At 40.9% G+C, this 22,778-nt stretch overlaps 3 protein-coding genes across 3 annotated transcripts; 2 read left to right on the top strand and 1 right to left on the bottom strand.

Annotated features, from left to right (window-relative positions):
• The first annotated feature begins 3,282 nt into the window (after window positions 1-3,282).
• On the top strand, window positions 3,283-7,957 carry LOC125881819 (clusterin-like protein 1). Its single transcript, XM_049565186.1, has 7 exons — window positions 3,283-3,606; window positions 3,705-3,853; window positions 4,311-4,481; window positions 4,588-5,035; window positions 5,127-5,255; window positions 6,787-7,001; window positions 7,378-7,957. The coding sequence occupies exons 1-7, from the start codon at window positions 3,516-3,518 to the stop codon at window positions 7,585-7,587; spliced, it is 1,413 nt and encodes a 470-aa protein (XP_049421143.1). The 5' UTR covers window positions 3,283-3,515; the 3' UTR covers window positions 7,588-7,957.
• A 4,161-nt stretch (window positions 7,958-12,118) lies between these two features.
• Window positions 12,119-16,104, top strand: tyms (thymidylate synthetase). The gene is made up of 7 exons (XM_049565391.1): window positions 12,119-12,601; window positions 13,425-13,498; window positions 13,971-14,145; window positions 14,944-15,045; window positions 15,168-15,343; window positions 15,440-15,511; window positions 15,590-16,104. Exons 1-7 carry the CDS (start codon window positions 12,376-12,378, stop codon window positions 15,725-15,727), a joined length of 963 nt encoding a protein of 320 aa, XP_049421348.1. The 5' UTR covers window positions 12,119-12,375; the 3' UTR covers window positions 15,728-16,104.
• On the bottom strand, window positions 15,976-22,743 carry enosf1 (enolase superfamily member 1). Its single transcript, XM_049565390.1, has 15 exons — window positions 22,535-22,743; window positions 22,355-22,457; window positions 20,657-20,772; window positions 19,414-19,500; window positions 19,289-19,315; window positions 19,132-19,204; window positions 18,989-19,027; window positions 18,715-18,797; window positions 18,509-18,631; window positions 18,300-18,434; window positions 18,086-18,127; window positions 17,873-18,002; window positions 17,638-17,737; window positions 17,465-17,546; window positions 15,976-16,368 (listed from the first exon to the last, which is right to left on the bottom strand). The coding sequence occupies exons 1-15, from the start codon at window positions 22,613-22,615 to the stop codon at window positions 16,276-16,278; spliced, it is 1,314 nt and encodes a 437-aa protein (XP_049421347.1). The 5' UTR covers window positions 22,616-22,743; the 3' UTR covers window positions 15,976-16,275.
• Between the last annotated feature and the right edge of the window lie 35 nt (window positions 22,744-22,778).

Here is a 22,778-nt window from a genome sequence, read left to right as displayed (position 1 = left end):
GGTGTAGTTCTTTAGAAAGGAAATAGTTCCTATATGAAACTGCTCACAACAACGTCTGTGGATTATCTTGAGTAACCAGGTCATGATTTCTGGAAAGACACATTGCTGTTGAATTTTTTAAATCTATTTATCCGGGCACCACAACCCGAGTGCCATTTAGTTCCATTATATTGAAGAGAAGGCAGTATTATCTACAGTCGATATCTCCAACACACACTTTTAGATTTGGGGTGAACTGTCCCTTTAAGAAGTCATGAAGCAATGCCTTTTTTTCATTTGTTAGAAGAAAATAACATTTTTTGGATTTAATTACAGACAAAATTTTGATTACTGCATTTATTGCTACCTGTATCCGGCTTAAATGTTTTACCATGTGCTTCATAGCAGTGGTTCCCAACTGGTGGGTTGCAGATCCATTCTGAATAGACCGCAAGTGATTTGCAAATGTGTCAAGTTTGTGAAAAACACACTTTATTTTGAAGTACAGTAAATTTATAGCACAGAGCTTTTATTTTGAAGTGCTGTTGTGACAGACAGCTTCTTGACAGAAACAGCAAACTAGCTCAGCGACATGGCCAAACACAAGTATGACACTGAATATATAAAACTGTGTGGATCTTGAACTTATGACCGAGGAGAAATCTGGATCCTGTGGTTGGACCAGTTGGGAACCACTGCATTATAGTAGCTACATTTATCTTCCATGGTATGTCTGCTTCATATATTGTATGATGTTTCATATCCTCCCAAACTTTTTCATTAGATGATATAGAATTTTGCGTTCATCATAATGATGATTTCTATCGCACATTGTGGTCCCAATGGCAGCCAAGAGTCACCACAATCTATCAGAATTAGAAAGTAAGGTTCACCAGCGGCCACTTCCTCTTTAACTCCTCCAGGTGCAGTGATCATTTCAACACTTCCTGTGTCCATAATCTCTCCAGCCTGCAGATGCAGATCACTGATCAAAGGCAGAAAACAGCTGCATCTCACATCAAAGAAATTAGACACTCATGTCTTCACAGTGCAGGTTAGTGTCACTGCTGTGGCCCTGCCTGATCTTTATCTTTTTATACTGGCTCAGCTCAAACCAGTTGATTTACAGCAAAAAGAAACAGATAACACTGACTGTCCCAGCTCTAACGTCCTCTGAGCTTTTAAAAAAACTTGACACAGACATCAAACTGAGATCTGTTTTTCTTCTTTCTTTGGATAGCAGAGCCTTCAAACCCAGGCTCAGTGCTAATAGCTGGAGTTTGACCCAGTCCGCCACATCTCAGACTCCAGACCAGCCTGAGATGATAAAGCGACTAATTACTTGTTTTCCTAAAGGCTTCAAAACTGTTATTTTACTGTCGGCTATAATTGGAGCAGCAGGCTGGTATTAGGCTCCAGATAGGGATCTCGGGGAGCTGATAAAAAGCAGCTGAGGGTCAGGTATCTTACAGCCTCGCTCCTGCTGGTCCTCATTCAGAGGTTGGGACCTCATTTGCTGGGTCAAGGCGTTTTAGCAGTGGGCTCAGATTAACAGCGAGCTGAGAGAGCATGCAGGAATTCCACATTTATCACGCGGCTGCCAAGTTTGGATCATGATAAGAACAACTCTGATTGTCTTGTATGCAGAAGGAGAGAGTCGCTGGTGGTAGAGAAGCAAAGACAGGAAGCATAATGACTCCCACAGAGCAGATGTTCCAGAATTTAAACACATGGTATACACTACATGATTAAAGTTAAAAGCTACACCAGTTTCCTCTTTAATGTTTTTATAATAGCATACATATTTGCACATGCTCATGCCATCCCTCTGCTCCCCTTGTGGCCTACAACACAGAGCTCAGCCAAGACCATGTCGGTGTGTGCCAGCTCCCTGCAGGAGGCCCAGCTTTACTGTCAGCCTGATGGAGATTAGAGCAGAAAGTTTTACCTGCAATATGTTGGGAGACAATTAAATGAGATAGACCTGCAAACAGTCGAACACGTAATGTTAACCTCGCATTAAAGCCTGTCTTACACTGATCTGTAGTTATGCTGCGCGCATAGGGCTTAATAATGCAAACACACTAATAGGATCTGTGCTGGTGAGTAGATCCATAAAAATAGAACAATCCTTCGAGGAAGCGGGCGGCGGGCGCCTCACTCTCATCTCACCAACAGCACGGCCTGCTGCTTCTGTTGTGGAGTCTGATGTTTGCCTAGTTGTCAAGGTAGATACACTATTTTTAAACTACTTTGCAGTTTATTTCGTGTCTGTTTTGCATATAGGAAAACCACATTTCAAGGGGGGGAGAGGATATTTTGAAGAAGGCTGGGGCCCCTTTTTGGCCCTAATGGAGGGAGTGTCTAAGTTTTACTGCCACATGGTGTACTGACTCAGTAGATTCAGATGTAACTGGTATTATTAAGGCCCATTTACTTTTTAAATCATCATTAGTGTTCTTGTGTTGTCCAGGTTGTGTTGAAGTTCTATTGAATGGCTGTGAGCAGCTTTGGGTGAGAAGAGAATTAGGGGAGAATGGACTTAATGTCTTTGCGGACTTAGGTTTGTTATATTCCCAGAGGGGACAGTGAACATGTCTTCTGATTGTTATATGCTATACCTTCTGTTTTGCTCGGATATCCTTGTCAAAAACACCAGTAACAAAAAGAATAACCAAAATATAGCTGTTCAACAGTGCACTTGGAGAAGGCATTTCTTAGGAAGCATCCAATACAGTTATTAAGACTGATTTAGGGTCACATGCATGGACACTGGAATGGACACATTGATAGTCTGTGTTTACAGTGAATATTAATTGATAAAATTGCATTGCATTAATTTTAGTTTTGTTATTTTATTTTAATTTTGTTGATTAATACATGCACACAAAGTTGCCTGTCCACCGTTAAAGGTACAAGAACAAGATTACTCTAAGGAATAATAAAAGTAGTCATTAAAGCTTTTGTAATTGCGCTAACTTATAACAAATAATCAATTTGCAGTGTATTATGGTTATTATCTCTGTTATATAATGTGATTAGATCCATGGGCTACAGAAGCTTAGTTAATGGGGATCTCCTCTGGTAATTATGTGTATATGGCTTTACACTGGTGTGATGTTTCATGCTTATAAATGAACACTGGGATAATTACTTGCCCTTCATGTTGCATTATTTTTTACATGAGTTCTGTAGTAAAATGTTTGGGAAATGGCACCATCTTGTGGTAGACACATGACATGATCTGTGCAATGTTAAAGCAGTCATGGTGCTGTGCATGGGCGGATTGTTTAGCCTCTTTTTGTTTTGCGTCTCTTTGTAGTTCCTTTGCAGCTCTTTGTGGTCTTTTTGAACCTCCTCTTGGTCTTCATGTGTTCATTTGAGTTATACTTTGCAGACGAAGAAGGCCCTTAAAAACTTTGGAGCTCTGGCCCTGTGCCCAGAAGGCTCATTCAGTAATCCATGCACAGTGCTGTGTGGTGCTCCATAGCAGAATAATAAGTAAATTCTGCCCTTTTCACAGAGCTGAACACAGGATGAGGAGGCTGCTTGTTCAAATTCTTTGCATCACTCAGCTCCTGCTCTGTGCAGCTGACTCTCCTCCAGTGGGCGAGGACATGCTGCAAAGTGAGGCCTTCATCCACAGAAAATTATATCTTTGGCACTTTTTCTCACTGAATTTGTTTGCCTTGCTTAATCACGGTATGTTTCATTGGTGTGTGCAGAGCTGTCTGCAGCAGGAGAGCAGTGTGTCGATGAGGAGATAAAGCGAGCGCTCCTTGGGGTGAAGCAGGTGAAGGAAACGATGGGGAAAAGAGAGGAGAAGCACAGACATCTTATGGACGCCCTGAGGCACAGCAGTGACAAGAAGACGGTATGCTATGTGTTACTGTTACATCCATTAAGCCCCTGCAGACATGTAATAGGTCTGCACAGTCACAGTAATCACTCCTGATGTAAGAAATACCACGCAGTCAGGCTGTGTTTAAATACAATAACTTGTCACAGAACGTGAGCAGTTACATACCAGTCTCTGTGCGTTATTCTGAAGCCCATGACATATTCTCTGCCTCATGAAGGCAAAGCCACACAAAGCCTTACAGAGAAACCTCAAAGCAGACAGTGAAGAATGAATGTTGGAGTGGGGCTAGTTTAGGGAGTCTAGTTTTACTGCAGTAAGGATAAATGAACTGCCTGTAGATTAATCTGCTTTTTTAAATATCATTTCAAAATAAAAGGTTTTGTGTCAAGGTCCCAAACCACATCTTATCCTCTCTGGCTTATTAAGAGGTAATGTATCTGTGACATTTTTTGTTCTGGGGTTCCTTCAGGGGGCGATGCAGCTGGTCCGGGAAACAGAGCAGAAACTAGAGGAGGCTGAGAGACAGTGTCAAGATTTAACCAAGTCTTCTTTTGAAGAATGTCGACCCTGTCTTGAAGATACTTGTAAAGCCTTCTATACCTCTACGTGTCGCCGTGGCTTCGCCTCTTTCTCATTCAAGGTTCGACCTCACCACCTATCATCACTGACCTTCAAAATTATAAGAATTAAATCTGATTCGTAATACACTTCTAACAAGATAGTTCCAAATGAACCTCTCTCTGCAGGTGGAGGAGTTCTTCAGGAAAATGGCTGCCCAGCTGGAAGCCACAGAGCATGTTTATGAGGAGAATGTGGGTCACGCCACCTCACCTGAGAACCAGGTCACAGACGATGGAGCAGATCTGGAGCTCCTGCAGGCGGATGCATCCTTCAGCCAGCTGCTGTCAAACATCAGCCTCCTGTACAACCAGAGCGTCGTACTGGTGAAAAGGATGCAACAGGTGTTTGGGCATTCCTTCCTGTCGGCCTTCACCACAGAGGCCCAACCCAGCCCGCTGTCGGGCATGCAGAGCGACTCAAGTGCTGGCTTCTTCAGGACAGTGGCTCTGGATCACATCCTTGACTCAGTGTCTGACTTTGGGAAGAATGTGCTGAAAGAATTCAGCTCCACAGTGGCTGATGTATTTGAGGAGATACAAGAAGCAGAGGAGTACTTTCAGCAACCGAGCACAGGTATCTGGTGTATCACTTGTAGCTCTACATTTCTAGATATAAAATAATGATATCTACTGTGACATCTATTTTTGTATGTCTATCTACAAAGATACAGGATCCCTTTCTGCTTTGGGATTGTCCCAGAGCAGATATCTGTGCAGACGACTCCGCAGACAAACATCAGAGTGCTGGCAGCTCCAAACCTTGTGCGAGGCGTGTGAAGATTATCTGTTAAAAGGTTAATACTTGCTACAATAACATGTTTGTTTTTTTAAGTAGGAAGTACTGGTTTCAGATCTGTTTAGCAGCCACATACACCAATCAGACACAACATTAAAACCACTGACAGGTGAAGTGAATCACATCGATCATGTCATTACAATGCAGTGTTCTGCAGGGAAACCTTGGGTCCTGGCATGGCTGCCACTTGACACACACCACCAACTCAAACATCGTTGCAGATTAAGTACCCCGTCATGGCAACAGCACTCCCCAGTGGCAGTGCCACCCTGCAAAAACTGCTCAGGAATGACCTATGGAACATGACAAGAGCTCAATGCGTCAACCTGGCCTCCAAATTCCCCAGATCCCAATCAGGTTGGATGTGCCGGAACTCCACCTTGCAACCCACAGGCCTCAGAAGATCAGCTACCAATGCCCTGGTGCCAGATCCCACAGGACACCACCAGAAGCCCTGTGTCCATGCCTTGACAAGTCAGAGGTCCCACTGTGGATCAGACTTGGCTCTGTCTATCTGGCCAGCATACCCCATAGATGTTCAATCAGACTGGGATCTGGGTAATTTGGAGGCCATGTTGAAGCCTTGAGGTCTTTGCCATTTTCCTTGGGTCATTCCTGAGCAGGTTTTTCAGCGTAGCATGGTGTATTGTCCTGCTGAGGGGCCACTTCCACTGGGGGGTGCTGTTGCCAGAAAAGGTGTACTTGGTCTACAACAGTGTTTAAGGATGGGTGGCGCATGTCAAGTGGCATCCATATGAATGCCAGGATCCAAGGTTTCCCAAAAGAACATTAGACTGTAATGAGATGTCAGTGTGATTAACTTCACCTGTCAATGGTTTCAATGTTGTGGCTGAGTGGTGTATGTAGATATGATCTATATGCATATAGAGATATGCCAAAGTTGTTCCTGTCTGGATTTTATATGGTAATTCTGGCCCAAATACTATTGAAGAAATTCACCTAAAGGGGGAATTAAAAAGCTGTATTTCACAAGTTGCAGCACTGCCACTGCCGTAGCCAGAGTGAAACATCCATCCATTGTTACTTAGACAGTTTGTTTAATCATTTAGGGGGCAAAAATGCTCATCACACTTTCCCAAAAACCTTTGCAGTCTTAAGTTTTCTTCATTTATGTTTGCTATGTTAAATATATGTTTATTTTACTCTGATATAAAACACATGCAACTTCTCACATTTAAGAAGCTGGAAACTGTATATGATTTACTTAAATAGATAATCGATTGTTAAAATTGTTGGTTAATTTTCTGTGTATGAATTGACTAATCATTTCATCACATTTTAGATAAGAGTTGCTGGAAATTCCTGAATTTTGTGTACAACTAATAGCGTTTTAGCTTTAGAATGTCTGCATTCACACTGATAAAGTAATATGTGAATGCTATTGTCAAATATCTTAAATACTTGGCTTTCAGAGAATAAAATAAAGATAAAGTTGGACTGTTTTCCTGTTCTTGACCTCACCACACACACCTGGATTAATGCGCATTTCTCTGTGTGTGCTTATTTAGAGTGTCCCAATGTTAAGCAGTTACACTCTGAGGTGGAGGAGATGTACGTGCTGCTCAACGCCTCTCAACAGCAATACAACGACAGGCTGCAGCTGGTCCAGAGACACACAGCCGACACACAGAGATGGCTCAAAAACATGGATGACAAGTACGGCTGGGTCAGCCAGCTGTCCAGCAGCACAGCAGGGCCACACAGTATCTTCAGTGTGATCACAGTACGTTTGTAGTAACGTTAGATTTGTCAGACTTTTTCTTACAGTAGTTAATTTGAGATGCTAATGTTATTTTCTTTACAGTTATTCCTACCTACAACATGTGAATCTCTTTACCACAGAGCATTAAAAATAATCCTGTTATTTTAATTCTCTTGTAGATAATAGACTTGATCCCTAAAATGAATTAACACGGTTTAAATAAAGACTCCAAAGCCAAACCAAAACAAGATTACCTGACAATATAGCCTAAAGAAGTGCATTATCATTTTGGCTGTCAGTAATCTTGTTAATTACAGTATTTCAGTTTCTATGGCAGGTAAGGCAGACGATTATTTATTGTTTTCCCATCACTGATGCAGTTTTACTCATTTTCCAGGTGAATCCGCAGCAGCAGATGAAGAATATCAGACCCAAAGCTGAGAGCAGTGTGGTTGTAACCATACTGGACTCTGCTCCAATCAGTGTCTCAGTCCCAGCAGAGTTGGAGGTGGACGACCCTGCTTTTATCCAGTACGTAGCTCAGGAGGCTCTGACACTCCATAAACGGCAGATAAGAGATATTGATTCAGGCAGCGATGTGGCTTAATGTGTTAATTATTTGGCTCCCAGCTTCACCTGGCAGAGCTCCAAACTGCAACTGAGTAAAATGAATTGTGGTAATTTGAAACAACCAGCTTCACACAATAACAACTCCCTGTGCATTTCTTCAAATGCAGTATTATTCTGAGAGACTATGCAAATGTTGTTATCCAAAATGATGAGTTAATTAAGAAACATTAACAAATGTAATCATTCATTGACTTTGTATTAACAAATCAAATGCACCCATGTGCACTGAAGCATTGGTATTTGTAGACATGGGAATATTTAAATTTACAGACTTGCTTGTCTTTACAAACAGTTTTATGTTTTGTTTTCTGCACTTAAACTAAGTAATGCGACTATTTCCAGCACTCACACACCATCATCAGATGCTGAATTAAGTGTCCAGTTCTTGCACAATTAAGCATATTTTTGTAAAACTTGAAAATGTACTTTTACATGTACAGCTTGTGTTGTTTTTATTCATGTATGTTCATTCTAATGATTTTAAATGTTTCGGCAATAAAACTGTGAACATTATGCTCGAGCCATTCTTTTGTTTTTTGTCATGTTTGTCACAAGTAATCCAAAGAAAGTAGGGCAAGCTCATGTAATGACTTCTTAAACCATAACTTTGAATGTAATATTTGCAATTTGTTGTAAGATTGATACTTGAATAATTATAATACAACATCTTTTGTGCAGTTTTTTAAACAATCTGTATTTATGTGCATGCAAAGACAAAACCTCTACTTTAAAATCTATACATAAAATTGTTTTTGGAAGCTTTGTGCAGTAGGAAAAGGGTGAAAATCTGGTATACAAAATGATTCTGCTTGCAAAATGTAATGTGATTTAATTTAATTTGATTTAATTTTATTTATACAAACTAATTTGTAATTTATAATTTATTCTGGCCTATATTACTACTTTTCCATAAATAATAATAATAATTCAATTTTACCATACTGCAGTAATTTATTGTCATATAATGTGAAGCTTGAACAACAGGACAATTAGTTGACATTTATTTTGTTAGATAAATATATTAAAAATAATGGGATTCCTCTGACATATATTTAAAAGTAGCCTCTTATCCTGCATTTATTTGTTGTACATGATACATTCTCTCTATCTTTATAATTATATGTCTATATTTTGTCTTTAATTATTACTAAAATTTAAGAAAGTAATGTAAAAAATGCTTTGTGGTTCCTTTTTTAGTTTCTGTTGTAGAAGACAAAGCAGGAAGCGCTTTTTTCGCTACTCTCGCGAGATTTTGTTTCATAACGGGAGCGACGGTCAGCTGTAATTGGATCAGGAATTTTTTAAGGGAAAGAACTATTCAAGTTCGGGTGGGTGGTGTCAGTTCTAAGACAGTGTTAATAGAGAACGGCACTCCACAGGGAAGTGTTATTTCTCCGGTGTTATTTAATATAATGATAAACGACATCTTTGATAATGTAGGGGAAGGATTTGGGCTGTCCTTGTTTGCTGACAACGGGGCTATCTGGAAAAGAGGACGAAATGTGGAGTTTATTGTGAAACAGGTCCAAAAGGCTTTACAGAGTGTAGAGGAGTGGGGAATGACATGGGGTTTTAAGATTTCAGCACCAAAATCAAAATATATGATATTTGGATTTAAAAGGAAACTACCTATTACTGAGTTGAAAATATATGGTTCTCCATTAGGAAAAGTGAAGGTTTTTAAGTTTTTGGGTGTCTGGTTTGAGGAGCGTATGACTTGGGCTGTACACATTAGTAAAATAGTGGGAAAGTGTGAAAAGATTATCAACATCTTAAGAAGCCTGGCTGGATGTGAGTGGGGAGCTGACAGGGAGATGATGCAGCTTATTTATCAGGCCATGATTAGATCAGCTTTTGATTATGGGTGTTTTATTTATGGTGCGGCTTCAAAAACAGTGTTAGCCAGGCTGGAAGTAATTCAGGCAAAGGCCTTGAGGCTCTGCTGTGGAGCTTTTAGAACCTCCTCAATCCCTGCTTTGCTTGTTGAAATGGGCCTTAAGTTAGGATTACAGTACTGGGTAAAAATTTCTGGGAGTGCTCAAACTTTCCCAGCTAGGCGTCTTCTACAAGAGTTGGAAGGAAGCAGGAAATTTAACCCCTTTATTGTTAATGTGAATCAGTGGGCTACAAAACTAAACATGGAGCATAGGGGCATAGTGGAGCACATAAACTGGTCTCCCATTCCCCCGTGGGTAATGGATGAATTAGACATCGAGCTGAGTTTTCTTCAGAAGAAAGATAAGAGAGAGATGACTACAAGTGTTCAAATGTATCTTAATTCAATCAGGGAGAGCAAGTTGATAATTTATACAGATGGATCTAGGGATCCAGATAGTAGGAGAGCTGGGTTTGGGGTCTATGTAGAGCAACTTGACTTGAAATTTAGTATTAGAATTTCTGATGAAAGCTCTGTGTTTACATCTGAACTAATGGCAATCCTTTGGGCTTTACGGTGGGTAGAGGAGACAAAGGCCAGAGGAGTTGTTATCTGCTCTGATTCTGCTGCTGCCCTGGGCGTTAAGGGGAAATCTCAAGCTCGATCTGATATTGCAAATGAAATCCTGAAAGTAATAATTAAAGTAAGGGTAGGCAGTGACATCTCATTTTGCTGGGTTCCTGGGCACGCTGGGATTCAGGGAAATGAACAAGTGGACAGCTTAGCCAAAGAAAGCTTGAATAAGCAAGCTGTAGTACAACTCCCCCTAGGAAGAGTGGAACTGAGAGGGATAATTAAAGAGGGCATAATAAAGGAGTGGCAGGTGGGCTGGGAGAAAGAAAGTAAGGGGAGGCATTTCTTTTCTATACAATCTCTAGTCAATAGGAAATGTCATTGTAGTTCTCCATCCTGAAGGGACTCTGTTAAACTGTGTAGGTTGAGGTTGGGTCATTGTGGTTTAAACCAGTCTCTTTTTATTATAGGAAAGCACGACACAGGTCTATGTCACTGTGGGAGGCCTGAAACAGTTAAACATGTGTTCTTAGAATGCAGTCAATACAACGCTGAAAGGCAGAGACTATTTTCCCAAATGGCAGAATTAGAAGTTCAAGTTTTCTCTATTTCTTCTTTGTTTGGCCACTGTGAGAACCAGGGCTGGACTGGGACCAAAAAATGGCCCTGGCATTTTTGATCCCTGGCGGCCCACCATGGTTATTTATGCGATATGCGGAAGCACATGCCATACCAAAGGATGTATGTGCACATTGTGAAGTTTCAAAAATTAAAATCAAGTGCAGTGGCCTACATGGAAGAGAGTAACCATGTTAAAAAAAATTGATACACTCTTTCACTACTCACAGAGACCTTCTTGGGGGAGATGGCCACAGTGCCACAATTAAACAGTTTATAAAAATACAAATAAGACAATTAGGCCTGCAGTAAGAGAGAGAGAGAGAGAGCGAGAGAGAGAGATGCAAAGACAGGCAGACAAAGGAAAGAAAGAGAGCAGCAATCAGTTAAGGTATAACTTGGAAACCAAATCTACAATCTACTCAAAGCATTATTTGACAACAAAGGCTAGGCAATTCTCTCTCTCTCTCTCTCTCTCTCATACACACACACACACACACACACACACACAGTAGGGTGATCACCTCCAAACCAGCAAGAAAAAGGTTGTGCACAAAACTCTATAGGCTGCTATTATCATGTATGTTTTAAGTCTGACTGAATAAAATTAGTCCTGTAATAATTTCCTAGGTTGAGCATTTGCATATTTTTAGCCTACAATTTCCCCAGATACTGTTTAGTGAAGATGTACACATCCTAAAACATTTTTATTCTTGATTCCACGGGGTATCACCTTCATTAATTCTCTTAATTCTGCTAACATTTCAACACTACTTCTTACCAGGGTGGCACTGGCAGTAGCTATTCTGACCTCAATCTGTCCCTGCTGCTGGGTCACGTCTTCCTCCTCCTCCTCCTCCACCTCGTCCTCCTCCTTCTCCCCCTCCTCCTCCGCTTCTTCTCCTCCAACAACCACCTGTGCACTCGACGGCCCCGGGACTGCTACACTCGCCTCCTCCTCCCGCCCCCCCCCCAGCTGGCGGTTGCCAACATATCGGTGATTTTTGCGCATTTTGCAGCGTCCACTTTTAAATTTCTTTGCCTTTTGTCTCTGAGCTTTTCTGCTCCTCCCTTTCGTTTGTGTGTTTTTTTGTCCATTTTTTGGGGTCCACAGTCATCACACTCCCTCTAACTCCTCCGGTCCTGCAAATGGCAAAGTCAGTCAAACTTTAGTCAGGAAGGAGGGGAGGGGCGGGCCAACGAGAGCTGAGAGATTTCATTGGACTAGTCCAATGTCCTTCAAGAAAATCAACCAATGGGCCAATTTGTGTCTTCGTTACCGTCGCGGTCAATAAAAACTATATACTTTTTAAAAATATATTATGACAGACCTGGGCCGGCCCACAGACGTGCGTCGGCCCACCGGGCATTGCCCGGTACGCCCGATGGCCAGTCCATCCCTGGTGAGAACCATCAATTGACTTCCAGAGCAGTTTTGCAGTTTCTGCATGAAACTGGACTATATAGAAGAATCTGAAGTAGATTAGAAATAACGACCAGTGGAGGGCAGTAATACGCAGTTCAGCGTCTACACTGCCGGAAATCAAGAAGAAGAAGAAGAAGAAGAAGACGGTCAGCTGTTGGGCCGGGCTTGCCGTTTCGGCGGTTCTTCTTAAATCGCCCGGGAAAGAGACCACCAATGACACTAACAACACAGCAGCTCTCAGTGTCACACCGTCTACTCTGAGGTGAACGAAAATGCCCGCCACTACAGAAATACACATAGCAGACGGCTGTAAAATGGAAGAAAAGACTCAGCCGCCACCACCGGAAGAGAAGAAGAACTACTTCGGTGTTTTCTGTGATGAACGCGGGTACCTGGATCAAATCGAGTACATCATGCAGCACGGCCACAAGAAAGGAGACCGAACCGGGACAGGAGTCATCTCTGTGTTTGGTGCTCAGGCCAGATACAGTCTGAGAGGTGTGTTTAACTTATAAATGTTAAAATGCTGATAGAAAACAGTTGTGGGGGAAGTTTCAGGTCATTTTACTAAAGTAAAAGTAATACCACAATGTAAAAAATACTCCTACAGATGTGTACATTGAAAATTCAACAGTGACTGCAAAATAGACTCAGTATCAACAGTAAAAGATGCAGAATGTCCCCATTTAGTTGCATAAGTTATATACTATATATAAATAATAGAAATAATTTTAACTGTACACTGACTTAATCAATCGACACTGCATCCTTTATGTTGTACGTAAAATCTTAATTATGCAACTATTAAATAAAGCTTTCAAATGAAATAAATGTAGTGGAGTAAGAAGTACAATATTTATGTATTTTAGAGGAGTAGAAGTTTAAAATAGCATGGCGTCAAAATACTCATGTAAAGTAAAAGTTATTCAGTACAAGAGCCGGAAATAAGCTACAGATATATTGGCACAGAAATGCTAGAGATGTATTTGTGGTCACTTACATGGTTTGTCCAGCAGGGGTCACTGACAACTATTAGTTTATATTTCAGCTGGGCAACTGCCCTTACATATTTTAATCATCATTTTAAAAACCACTTTTAAGGGATATCTATAATGTAATTATATCTGTTTATGTCTTTGTATAGAAAGATTCAGCTCCTTTTTCTAAAGTCTCAAAAGTCAATGTCAGTTTTGGCCTCAAAATCCTGCGTCTGTCAGGCTATTAACTGTACTTTGTTACTTTTTCACCACTGTTAAACAACTTTATGTAATTATTAATGTTGACTGTAATTATCTATTAACCTGTTCCTGTTTATTTGTAGATCAGTTTCCCCTGCTGACGACCAAGAGAGTGTTTTGGAAAGGGATCCTTGAAGAGCTGCTGTGGTTTATTAAGGTGAGGAATCAAGATAAGACGAGATCGATCCTTTTTAAAGAGTCAGTTCACCCAAATTATTTCACAGAAAAAAAATATTTCCCCTCTTTCTCCTACTGGTATGAAGCCATACAGATAGTGTTGGGTTTTTCTGCTTAGATTTTAATCTATCCACATTTGAAAAGAAGACAATAAAATAACAGTGGCATGGCTTTCAAGAAATGATCGCCATTAGTCTGAACTATCCACACCATATTGAAAGTTTTCATTCGAACACTTTCTACCAAATAAATAGTCCCTATGAAAACTGATATTATGCTCTTAATTTTTTTTTTAGACCATCACGAAGTTCCATTCTTAGACATGGAAATAGAAATCTCAAAACTTGGCTTGGGTGAATTGACTTTTTAAGTTCACACGCAGCATTTCTGTCTGAGGTTTCATGTCAAAAAGCACTGACCTGGCTCTGATGTTTCCTCACTGTCTCGCACAGGGGTCAACAAATGCCAAGGAGCTCTCAGAGAAAGGGGTGAAGATTTGGGAGGCCAACGGTTCCCGGGAATTCCTGGACAACCTTGGGTTCACAGAGAGAGAGGAGGGCGACCTGGGGCCGGTGTACGGTTTCCAGTGGAGGCACTTTGGTGCCGAGTACACAAACATGCACGCAGGTACGGTTTGTCACAACCACATCCAGTCTACTGTGAAGTGACAAGGCTTTTTTTGGTTGCTACACAGATAAAGTGTTCATATTTACAATTACACATTCTCCTTTTGCAGGTTTTCATGCATCTCTACTTTTTTTAAAATATTGATTATTTTTGTTTTTAACATAAAGTCACAACAAATCAATTTTTTTGAATTTGGATGTATGATCGAAATCACATGGAAAAGCTGCAGGCTGAGGCATCCTGCAGGTGAATAATCACATTAGATGATCAACTGTGTAGACTGAGTTCAGCTGCTATTTTAAAAAGTAGCTCTATCAAAATAACACAATAGTTCACAATGCACAAAAAAAAAACACAGCTGCATTAGTCCTTTTTTCCCCTGGATAAATAGTTTGAAAATTTTGTGTGATTCCCTTACTCATTTTCTTGCGTGGAGATTGATGCAAAGATTGATGTCACGCATGTTTTTACAGTAAAGAATCTGCAGACAGTTAGCTTAGCTTAGCATTTAGACTGGTAAAAGGGGGAACTGCTCGCATGGCTCTGTTGGAAATTAACACTATGAGCCTACCAGCATCTCTTAAGTGCAGAAACAGAAGTGTAAAAACGACACGTTGTGATGTTTCAGAGGTTATTTGGCAGACTGTTGCTTGGTTGGGCGCAGAGAATTATTTTATTAATCTTGCTGAAACTCTTGGCAAGAGAGCGAAGCACATTTCAAAAAATGAAGAACTATTCCTTTAAATGGATTAATTAAAACATCTTCAGTGATTCTTTTTTCATCAATCCCTTCATCAGATTACACAGGGCAAGGTGTCGACCAGCTGCAGAAGGTCATTGACACCATCAAAAAGAATCCAGAGGACAGACGGATCATCATGTGCGCCTGGAACCCCAAAGGTGTGGCATTATTAAAATCAAAAATAGCTCGAACTAATCCTAAACTGCGTTAGGGCTCTCTTTAAACCTGATTGTAGTGATGTTTTATTATATTAAATCTTTATTCTCATATGCTGTTTCAGACCTGCCCCTCATGGCTCTGCCCCCCTGCCACGCTCTGTGCCAGTTCTACGTGTGTGACGGCGAGCTGTCGTGTCAGCTGTACCAGCGCTCTGGTGATATGGGCCTGGGGGTGCCTTTCAACATCGCCAGCTATGCACTTCTTACGTACATGATCGCACACATCACAGGACTCAAGGTAAGAGCAGTGCGCTTTTGTCAAAACTCATTTCCAGCACATTGTTTTGTGCTTACCTTACCTGTCGTGTTTTTTTTTTTTTCTTTGTCCCTTCAGCCTGGCGACTTTGTTCACACTCTGGGAGACGCTCACATCTACTTGAACCACATCGAACCTCTTAAAGTACAGGTAAGTTAGTTTAAGATTTATATCTCTGTCTTTCTGCTCTGCTTGATTTCAAACTTACACACGTGTCTGACTTTACAGCTGCGGAGGGAGATCCGCCCCTTCCCCACGCTGAAGATCCTGAAAACAGTGGAGAGTATCAATGATTTCCGTGCAGAGGACTTTGAGATCTGCGACTACAACCCTCATCCCACCATTAAGATGCAGATGGCTGTTTAAAAACACAGTTCATGGTGTGTAGGAAGTGCTTTTCAAAATGTTTGTCACATTGCTTTATTTGTACTGTATACATCCTTCACTCTCTTTTTAAGAAAGATCATATTTTAAGTTCAGTTCATCCAAATCACAAAGTGCGTTAATTTTATTGTGATTTTGGTGAACTGGCCCTTTAAACCATATCAGGTTCTTCCAGAAGTGTTTCCTCCAAGTGTAAACAAACCTCCACTCATGTTACATTTTTTGTAGTTGAACTGCTGATGCGCTTAGTTTGATCACAAGAGGAGGAATGTTCAGGTTGCTTGTTGTAAATGCCAGTTTGATCTGTTTGATTTTAATATTGCTTATTTCTAATTGTAAATAAAGACTGTTGTTTCAGATTGATTTGTACAGAATTACTGGCCTGACAGGAGCCTAGCAGCAAAACACAATTAAATATTACAAAGGTCAGAATGTTACAGTGTCTGCTACACGTCTGTGGTTTAGTCCGCTTAACCCCGTCTAGTCACGAGTCTAAAAGAGCCTTGGGTAAAATGTTTCAGATAAAGTCCTCATTTGTTTCCGTGCAGCTTCCACACCTCTCCTTCAGGGTACTGATGTCGCTGCATTGATGATTCCAGCATCTCACAGGAGTAGCCTGGATCCTGGGAACAATAAGCACAGTGAGCTCAAGTGCCTAAAGCAGTGGTGGAAAGTGGCCAAAAATACCTCCACAGTATTTTCTCATGTTTTTGTGTCAAAGTGACCAGTGGAGACAACTTGTTTTTAAATTGGTCCAGTATTGAGACAGATCGCTGCAGTGGGGAAACAGGCTGCAATGTAATACTTTAAATACTGCACCATCAATTTATGTCCACTGAAAGAGCTTGTTTTTGCTGCTGTCAGGCTCAGATTATTAGAAGTGTCTGACAACATTGTGAAAAAAGACCCAACAGAAACGAAATGTATTCCTTATCTTTCACCGGTCCAGTCTGTTAGTGTGACTTTTTCATATTGTCACAATCAGATAAATAGTCAGCCGTGACACTGAAAATCTTTTAGATTACACTAACCTACGCTTTCTGTACTCCAACACAACAAACATTCCTCTCTCCGGCTCTCACTAACATTTCCAACCATGTTTTTCCTGTAACAAGTCACCTCTCATGAGATCTCAGAACGAGACTTCTCCTTGAGTGAGACTTGGTTACAGTCGTCAAGTTGAAGTTTCTTACAGCCCAATATCACAAAGCATGCCTCAAAGGGCTGCACTAATAAAAACAAGTAACAAACAGACCAGTGAAAGGTAAGGAGAAAAATGAAGTTCTCTGTAGGAATCCTTTCTCTAGTGTTGCAAGACACTGCTAATAACAATCTGAAGCCATCAGCGGCAAAAACAACCCGTAGTGGACGTAAATTGATGATGCATAATTGCCTGTAGGAGCTACATTGCAGCCTGTTTAGCTGCTGCAGCTGCAGAGGTCTCTCTCAATACTGGACCAGTTTAAAAAAATCCCTATGTATATACAGATGGCTCATTCTAAGGTAACAAAAACACAATGATTCTTATTTTCATTTTCATTATAAACTAATGAAAACATAGCTATAAATATTATATACCATTTCTGCCAATAGATGCACCTTCATCCTACACACTGGACCTTTGCTTCTTCACCACTGGCCAAAAGCAACAAGCGTCAAAGATGTAATGTAATGCAGACACTAATTATGTAAATCATAGTTTCCATCTGTCCAGCTTACCTTTGGAGGCATATAGTGGGCGTCATGAATCACCACAGGACTGGTGAAGTGTTCATGAAGGTGATCTACATATTCACACATTCTAAAGAGAAAAACAACAGTGCTGATACTAAGTTGTTTATTGTTTACAGTCAAGAGTTCTGACTAGGGACACAAACAAATCCTGCTCTTACCTGTTGCTGAGACTCCCAGACACACAGATGTAGTCGAACAGAATCAGATGCTGGACGAGCTCACAGAGACCGACTCCTCCGGCATGAGGACACACAGGCACTGAGGGAAAAGACGTAGTAGTGTGTGTACTGCAGATACAGACTATATATATTTTTTGACTTATTTGACAGTCTTTTACTCTCTTTTATCATTTTTGTGGCTTCATTAAAAAAACTGTCATGTCTTGAGTTTTACCCTGAAACTTGTGGGCCATCAGCAGCACGGCCAGGTTCTCGTTGACGCTGCCCAGCCGACAGCTGTCTATCTGGACAAACTGCAGGGCCGAGGCCTGGAGGAACTGCTTAAACATCACCCTGTTGTGACACTGCAGAGGAAACAGTCACCCAACTAGAAACTATCGATTCATCAGCCAGCGATATGTACGGTAGAACAAACACGAGCTCTGACCTGCTCTCCTGTTGCCACTCCAATCCCGAGTGGAGCCAAAGCCTGCAACAACAAAGTCAAACATCGTTTATCAGCATTTAAAGGGGACCTACTATGGTTAGTTTCAGGTTCATACTTGTATTTTGGGCTTCTACTAAAACATGTTTACACGCTTTAATTTTCAATAAACATTTATTTTCATTTTATTAGCAGGAAAATCAAACTTCTTCCTCACCTTGGAGATGGCAGCGTGACCCAGGATGTCATCAGGACACGTGGGCTCCTCGATCCACAGAGGTTTAAACTCAGCCAGGCTCTTCACCCACCTGATGGCCTCGGCTACGTCCCATCTCTGGTTGGCATCGATCATCTAAACGCAAATAAACTTCAGTACACTTTCACTTCCTGGTGTTAATACAATTCCGGGGTGAAAAACAACCTCACCAAAGTGTTATTGGGTCCAATCATTTGCCTGATGAGGCGGCACCTGCGTATGTCGTCCTCCAGATCAGCACCCACTTTCACCTTGAACTTGGTCCAACCGCTTTTAAGAGCATCTGTGCAGAGCTTCAGAAACACACAGCTGTGAAGGTTATTTGAGGTTGATTTGTGTAACCTGAGGAATGACGTGCACTTTGCAGCACAGAGACCTGTTTGAGCTGCTGGTCTGGGTATCCGAGCCATGCACAGGAGGTGGTGTAGGCAGGATAACCCTCTCTCAGCATGTGCTCCTCTGGGAGGCCAAAGAAGCAGTCCACATAGGTGATAAACGCCCGAGGAGAAGTGTGTTTTAATGGAGCAATCGTGGAGTGCTAGGGCCTATTATGCGGGCTAAAAGCACTCCTGATAGTTTCTAAAGAGGCCATTTCATTCTGCAGAATCCCATTCAACCTGGTAATTAATGACTGTGTTTAGTGTGCTCACCTCTCTGCTGCCTGCCCTCCTGCGCTCTCACCAGTATGTCTGACAGAAAAAAGATAAGCAGAGTGAGCAATGCATTTAGGGAAAGGGGATTTATTTCCCTAAACTGTGCTGGACATATATAACACATCATAAACCAGTCTCACCTAGCGCCTCCTCCTCCGTAAGCGCATCAGTGATGTATCTGAAGTCAATGCAGGACACAATCTGCTTTGGATCCTGCGTTGACACACATAAAACATGATATTCCCCCCATGGTCACATCCTGGACATAAATCAACATCTACATTTTCCTTGACTCACCATGTCAACAAGCAGCTTCCAGAGTGGCTGCGGGAAAATGATGACAACAGCTCATGAGTCATGAAGTGTCACGCTTGTGGCGGAAATGGTGATTTGCTAATAATGCCTCATCAGGCAGTCCCCACCTTGCCCTCCGCTCTCGCCCACAGGTCCCACACGGCGTTCAGGACCGCAGCTGTGGCCAGGTGGATCACTCCTTTCTCTGGGCCTAACTGATTCACATGAGAGCTTGAAACATCAGCTGTGACATCACTTCATGAGTTCAGCTTTACATAAGCAGGTAGCACTAAAAAATGCTTAACTGAAGAATGTAAAATACTAAGATGGCAAACAGTGTCTCTGGGGCCTTCGAAACTAGATTTCTAAAGAGCCTCTTCTGCTTTTTTTTGGCTGCACGCACCTGACACTACTTACTGAAAAACCTTAATCAGAATTTTTGGAACATAAAAAAATATTTCCACCTTGCACACATTATAAATTGCTTTATTTGTGTGTGAAGAGCCTCTTCTGCATGCACCTGATGCTACCTGTTGAACTCACTCCTCTGCTCATTCCTGGACAAGTCTGCACATTTCTGCACAAACTACCACCTCTAATACCTGCACAGCTCTGTCATTTTAATTAAAAAATACTGAACAGACTTTTTAATAGTGTTTTTTCCACATATTATTCGGATTTTCTTCTATTCTATGTGTCTGTTTCTTGATTTTTGCAATTCTTGCTGTTATTTTTTATTTCATTCTGTCATATAATGTTGACATTACGCACCAGTACACCAAAGCAAATTCCTTATATGTGAAAACCTACTGGGCGATGAACCAGATTCAGATTCTGAAAAGCCTGGATTCATCACATTTCTCTGTCCTCTATCAGTCTTAATCAGTCTTTTTCATCAATCTTTTGATCCTTTAGAAACTAGACGATAGGGCCGCTGGGTCCTTGCAATAATACGAGGAAACAATTCTGTGGTAAACTCAGCAGCAAGATGTCGTAAGAACAAACAGAATGATTTTAAAATTGGAAAACCAAACAGGATTTATGTGGTTCTTATTTTTGATCTATGTAAACACCATGACTCATCGTGTTCTGGATGAGACAGCAAAAGCAATATATCTTAATAAACGTAGTAAAAAGAATCTATGATGTGATAAGAGGATGTGAATGACTTGCTCCATGTTTGGAAAAGTAAAGCCAGGTGCTGTAAGCAATAAATATAATGTGATGTGGAGCCAGGAGGAGACAGGCAAAGAAAACTCCAGTGAGATGTTGCTTTTGTTCTAATATAATAAATACCAGGCTGCACTGTTGAGTGTTATCTCCATCTTTTAATACTTTATATTTTAGTGCTCATGTGTCTGCTCTTCTTACCCATCTCATCTGACCATCACTGGTCAGGAGGCGGTAAAATCCACGGAAGTCGCTCACAATCTCCTGCAGGGATTTCCCAACAACCAGTGCAGCCAGGGCCTCCACAGCACACACCACTGCAGGGATACAATCAACAGAACGAAAGCTCAATGCAGCATTTTTTTAATCTGGTTTTTAATCTTGAGTAACATCAGAGCCATAGTTTTTAAGATTTAATGGTTGTTTCTGTATTATTTTAATCCCTGCTGCTTATTTTCATTTATTGACTGTTTTATTATTGACTTTTTTAAACATTGTATTGTTTTATTGTTGTAATAATTGTTGTTTCTTTGGAGTTATTTTTTTTTTTACTGTCTTTGACCAACTGCACCTGAAATCGGTTGCATTGTGTTTAACAAACCACAAGATGGCGGTGTGCGGTTCAACTTTGCACACAAGCACGTGAAGAAAGAGATGTTGCCTTCAGGTACAGTCGGAATAATGAAAACTATTTTGATAGCTCTATGCAACACAGCGTTAGTATGTAGTAGGCTCACCATTTTGTCTTTTTTGTGTGTGTGTGTGTGTGTATGTGTGTGTATGTGTGTCTATGTGTGTATGTATCATATGTGTCTTGTAAATGTTTTTTATTTGGTTGAATGTTAACTGTAATTTATGGAAGCATACTGCATTTACTTTAGAAACAATATATTTGCCCTGCTTTTCTGAATTAACGAGATCATTATTTGGGAATGTTGAGAAGTTTTCATGGGAAAAACAATCTGCTCTGATTTTTTATCTCATAAGTTAAATACTTTTCCACCATGAAAATAGCATCCTGGCTTTTAAAGTATTTATCTGGTACAGCGTGGGCTACATATTATTAAACAACCCTTTGGTTTGATACACAAATACAATTATTGGAATTTGCAGTGGTGGAAGAAAAACTCATATTTCACTTCAGTAAAAGCAGAACTACCACAGCATTTACTCAAAGTATTAAATTAAATATACTTGTTGAGCAGACGTGTCCCTGTATTTATCATATTATTACTGATGCTTTATCACATAAGCAACACTTTGATATTACAGCATGGGGAGGCGGAGCACATTTTAACCAATTTATAGCCTGTTGGATAGTTTTAGCTAGGCTATATAACGGTATCATCTTTTATAAATTGATTCTATATTTTGTTACAGTCATAATCTGAGTTCCTAGTACCTAGAAACTCAAGCTGTCAGAAAACAAACAAATAAACAAAACATTTCCTTCTGGAACATGGAGACAATTGACCAACAAATAGTGCAATAGGAGAATAAACAAATATTTCCAACATGAAAACAAACAGCAGAGCACGAGACAAGCAGGGGAGCTGGACTCTAGTAAAGTGAAACAATAGAAAGGTGGCTTCGATTTTCATCTTCTGTGTGTGTGTGTGTGTGTGTGTGTGTGTGTGTGTGTGTGTGTGTGTGTATGTGTGTGTATTTATTCATTCTAGGATGTAGACTACTTAGTTAATGTCCACCACTAGTAACAAGTTGTGTCCAACGGAGCAAAGTTCGGAGCTTATTCGGAGCACTAGAACGCAGCAGCAACATTGTAACCCAAACTTCAGTGTAGAGTCATGAAACATTCACGAGTTGTGTCGGTCCTTTCATGTTGCTACACTGTGTGTTATACCGGAAGTGCATGTTTAGTGCTCGCTGTGTGAATCTTACCGATCTCCGTGCCTTTCCCCAGAGTGAACGTGAGCCCGAAGCCTTTGAGCCCACAGTCCGTGTCCACGACCACATATGCGGCTGAATAATCCGGGTCGGTGTGCTGCAGTGTGGAGAGTTACACTCAGGACATATCTCTGCAGATATAAGCACAGTAATGTGGTGCAGCAACTTTCTTACCATCGCATCGGAGCCGTGTTGCTCCAAAGACGTCGGGAATCTCACATCTCTGACTCTTAGATTGATAATTTTGTGCAACATTTTGACGCAGAGATTGTCTTATGATTCACACACCGTTAGAGCACTTTCTTCTGACCTGTGGACGCTGATCCCACCCACCTCAGCCTGTCATGGTTTAAACGAATGTCCACTTGAAACAGTTAAAGAGCCAAATCAGGACATTTAAAGGAACAGTGTTTAAGAT

This window comes from Epinephelus fuscoguttatus, linkage group LG21, assembly GCF_011397635.1.
Source record: "Epinephelus fuscoguttatus linkage group LG21, E.fuscoguttatus.final_Chr_v1".
Lineage (NCBI taxonomy): Eukaryota > Metazoa > Chordata > Actinopteri > Perciformes > Serranidae > Epinephelus > Epinephelus fuscoguttatus.
Note: the sequence above shows the minus strand (reverse complement) of the source record. Positions and strands in the feature narration are given on the sequence as shown.

Excerpts from the sequence above, each read along its gene's own strand:
- LOC125881819 (XM_049565186.1), top strand. The coding sequence starts at position 3,516 with ATGAGGAGGCTGCTTGTTCAAATTCTTTGCATCACTCAGCTCCTGCTC. Across the intron at positions 3,607-3,704 it reads GGGCGAGGACATGCTGCAAA|AGCTGTCTGCAGCAGGAGAG; the intron begins GTGAGGCCTTCA and ends TGGTGTGTGCAG. Across the intron at positions 5,256-6,786 it reads TGAAGATTATCTGTTAAAAG|AGTGTCCCAATGTTAAGCAG; the intron begins GTTAATACTTGC and ends GTGCTTATTTAG.
- tyms (XM_049565391.1), top strand. The coding sequence starts at position 12,376 with ATGCCCGCCACTACAGAAATACACATAGCAGACGGCTGTAAAATGGAA. Across the intron at positions 13,499-13,970 it reads AGCTGCTGTGGTTTATTAAG|GGGTCAACAAATGCCAAGGA; the intron begins GTGAGGAATCAA and ends TGTCTCGCACAG. Across the intron at positions 14,146-14,943 it reads GTACACAAACATGCACGCAG|ATTACACAGGGCAAGGTGTC; the intron begins GTACGGTTTGTC and ends TCCCTTCATCAG.
- enosf1 (XM_049565390.1), bottom strand. The coding sequence starts at position 22,615 with ATGTTGCACAAAATTATCAATCTAAGAGTCAGAGATGTGAGATTCCCG. Across the intron at positions 18,798-18,988 it reads GGAGGGCAGGCAGCAGAGAG|AGGAGCACATGCTGAGAGAG; the intron begins GTGAGCACACTA and ends TTGGCCTCCCAG. Across the intron at positions 17,738-17,872 it reads GATGGCCCACAAGTTTCAGG|TGCCTGTGTGTCCTCATGCC; the intron begins GTAAAACTCAAG and ends CTTTTCCCTCAG.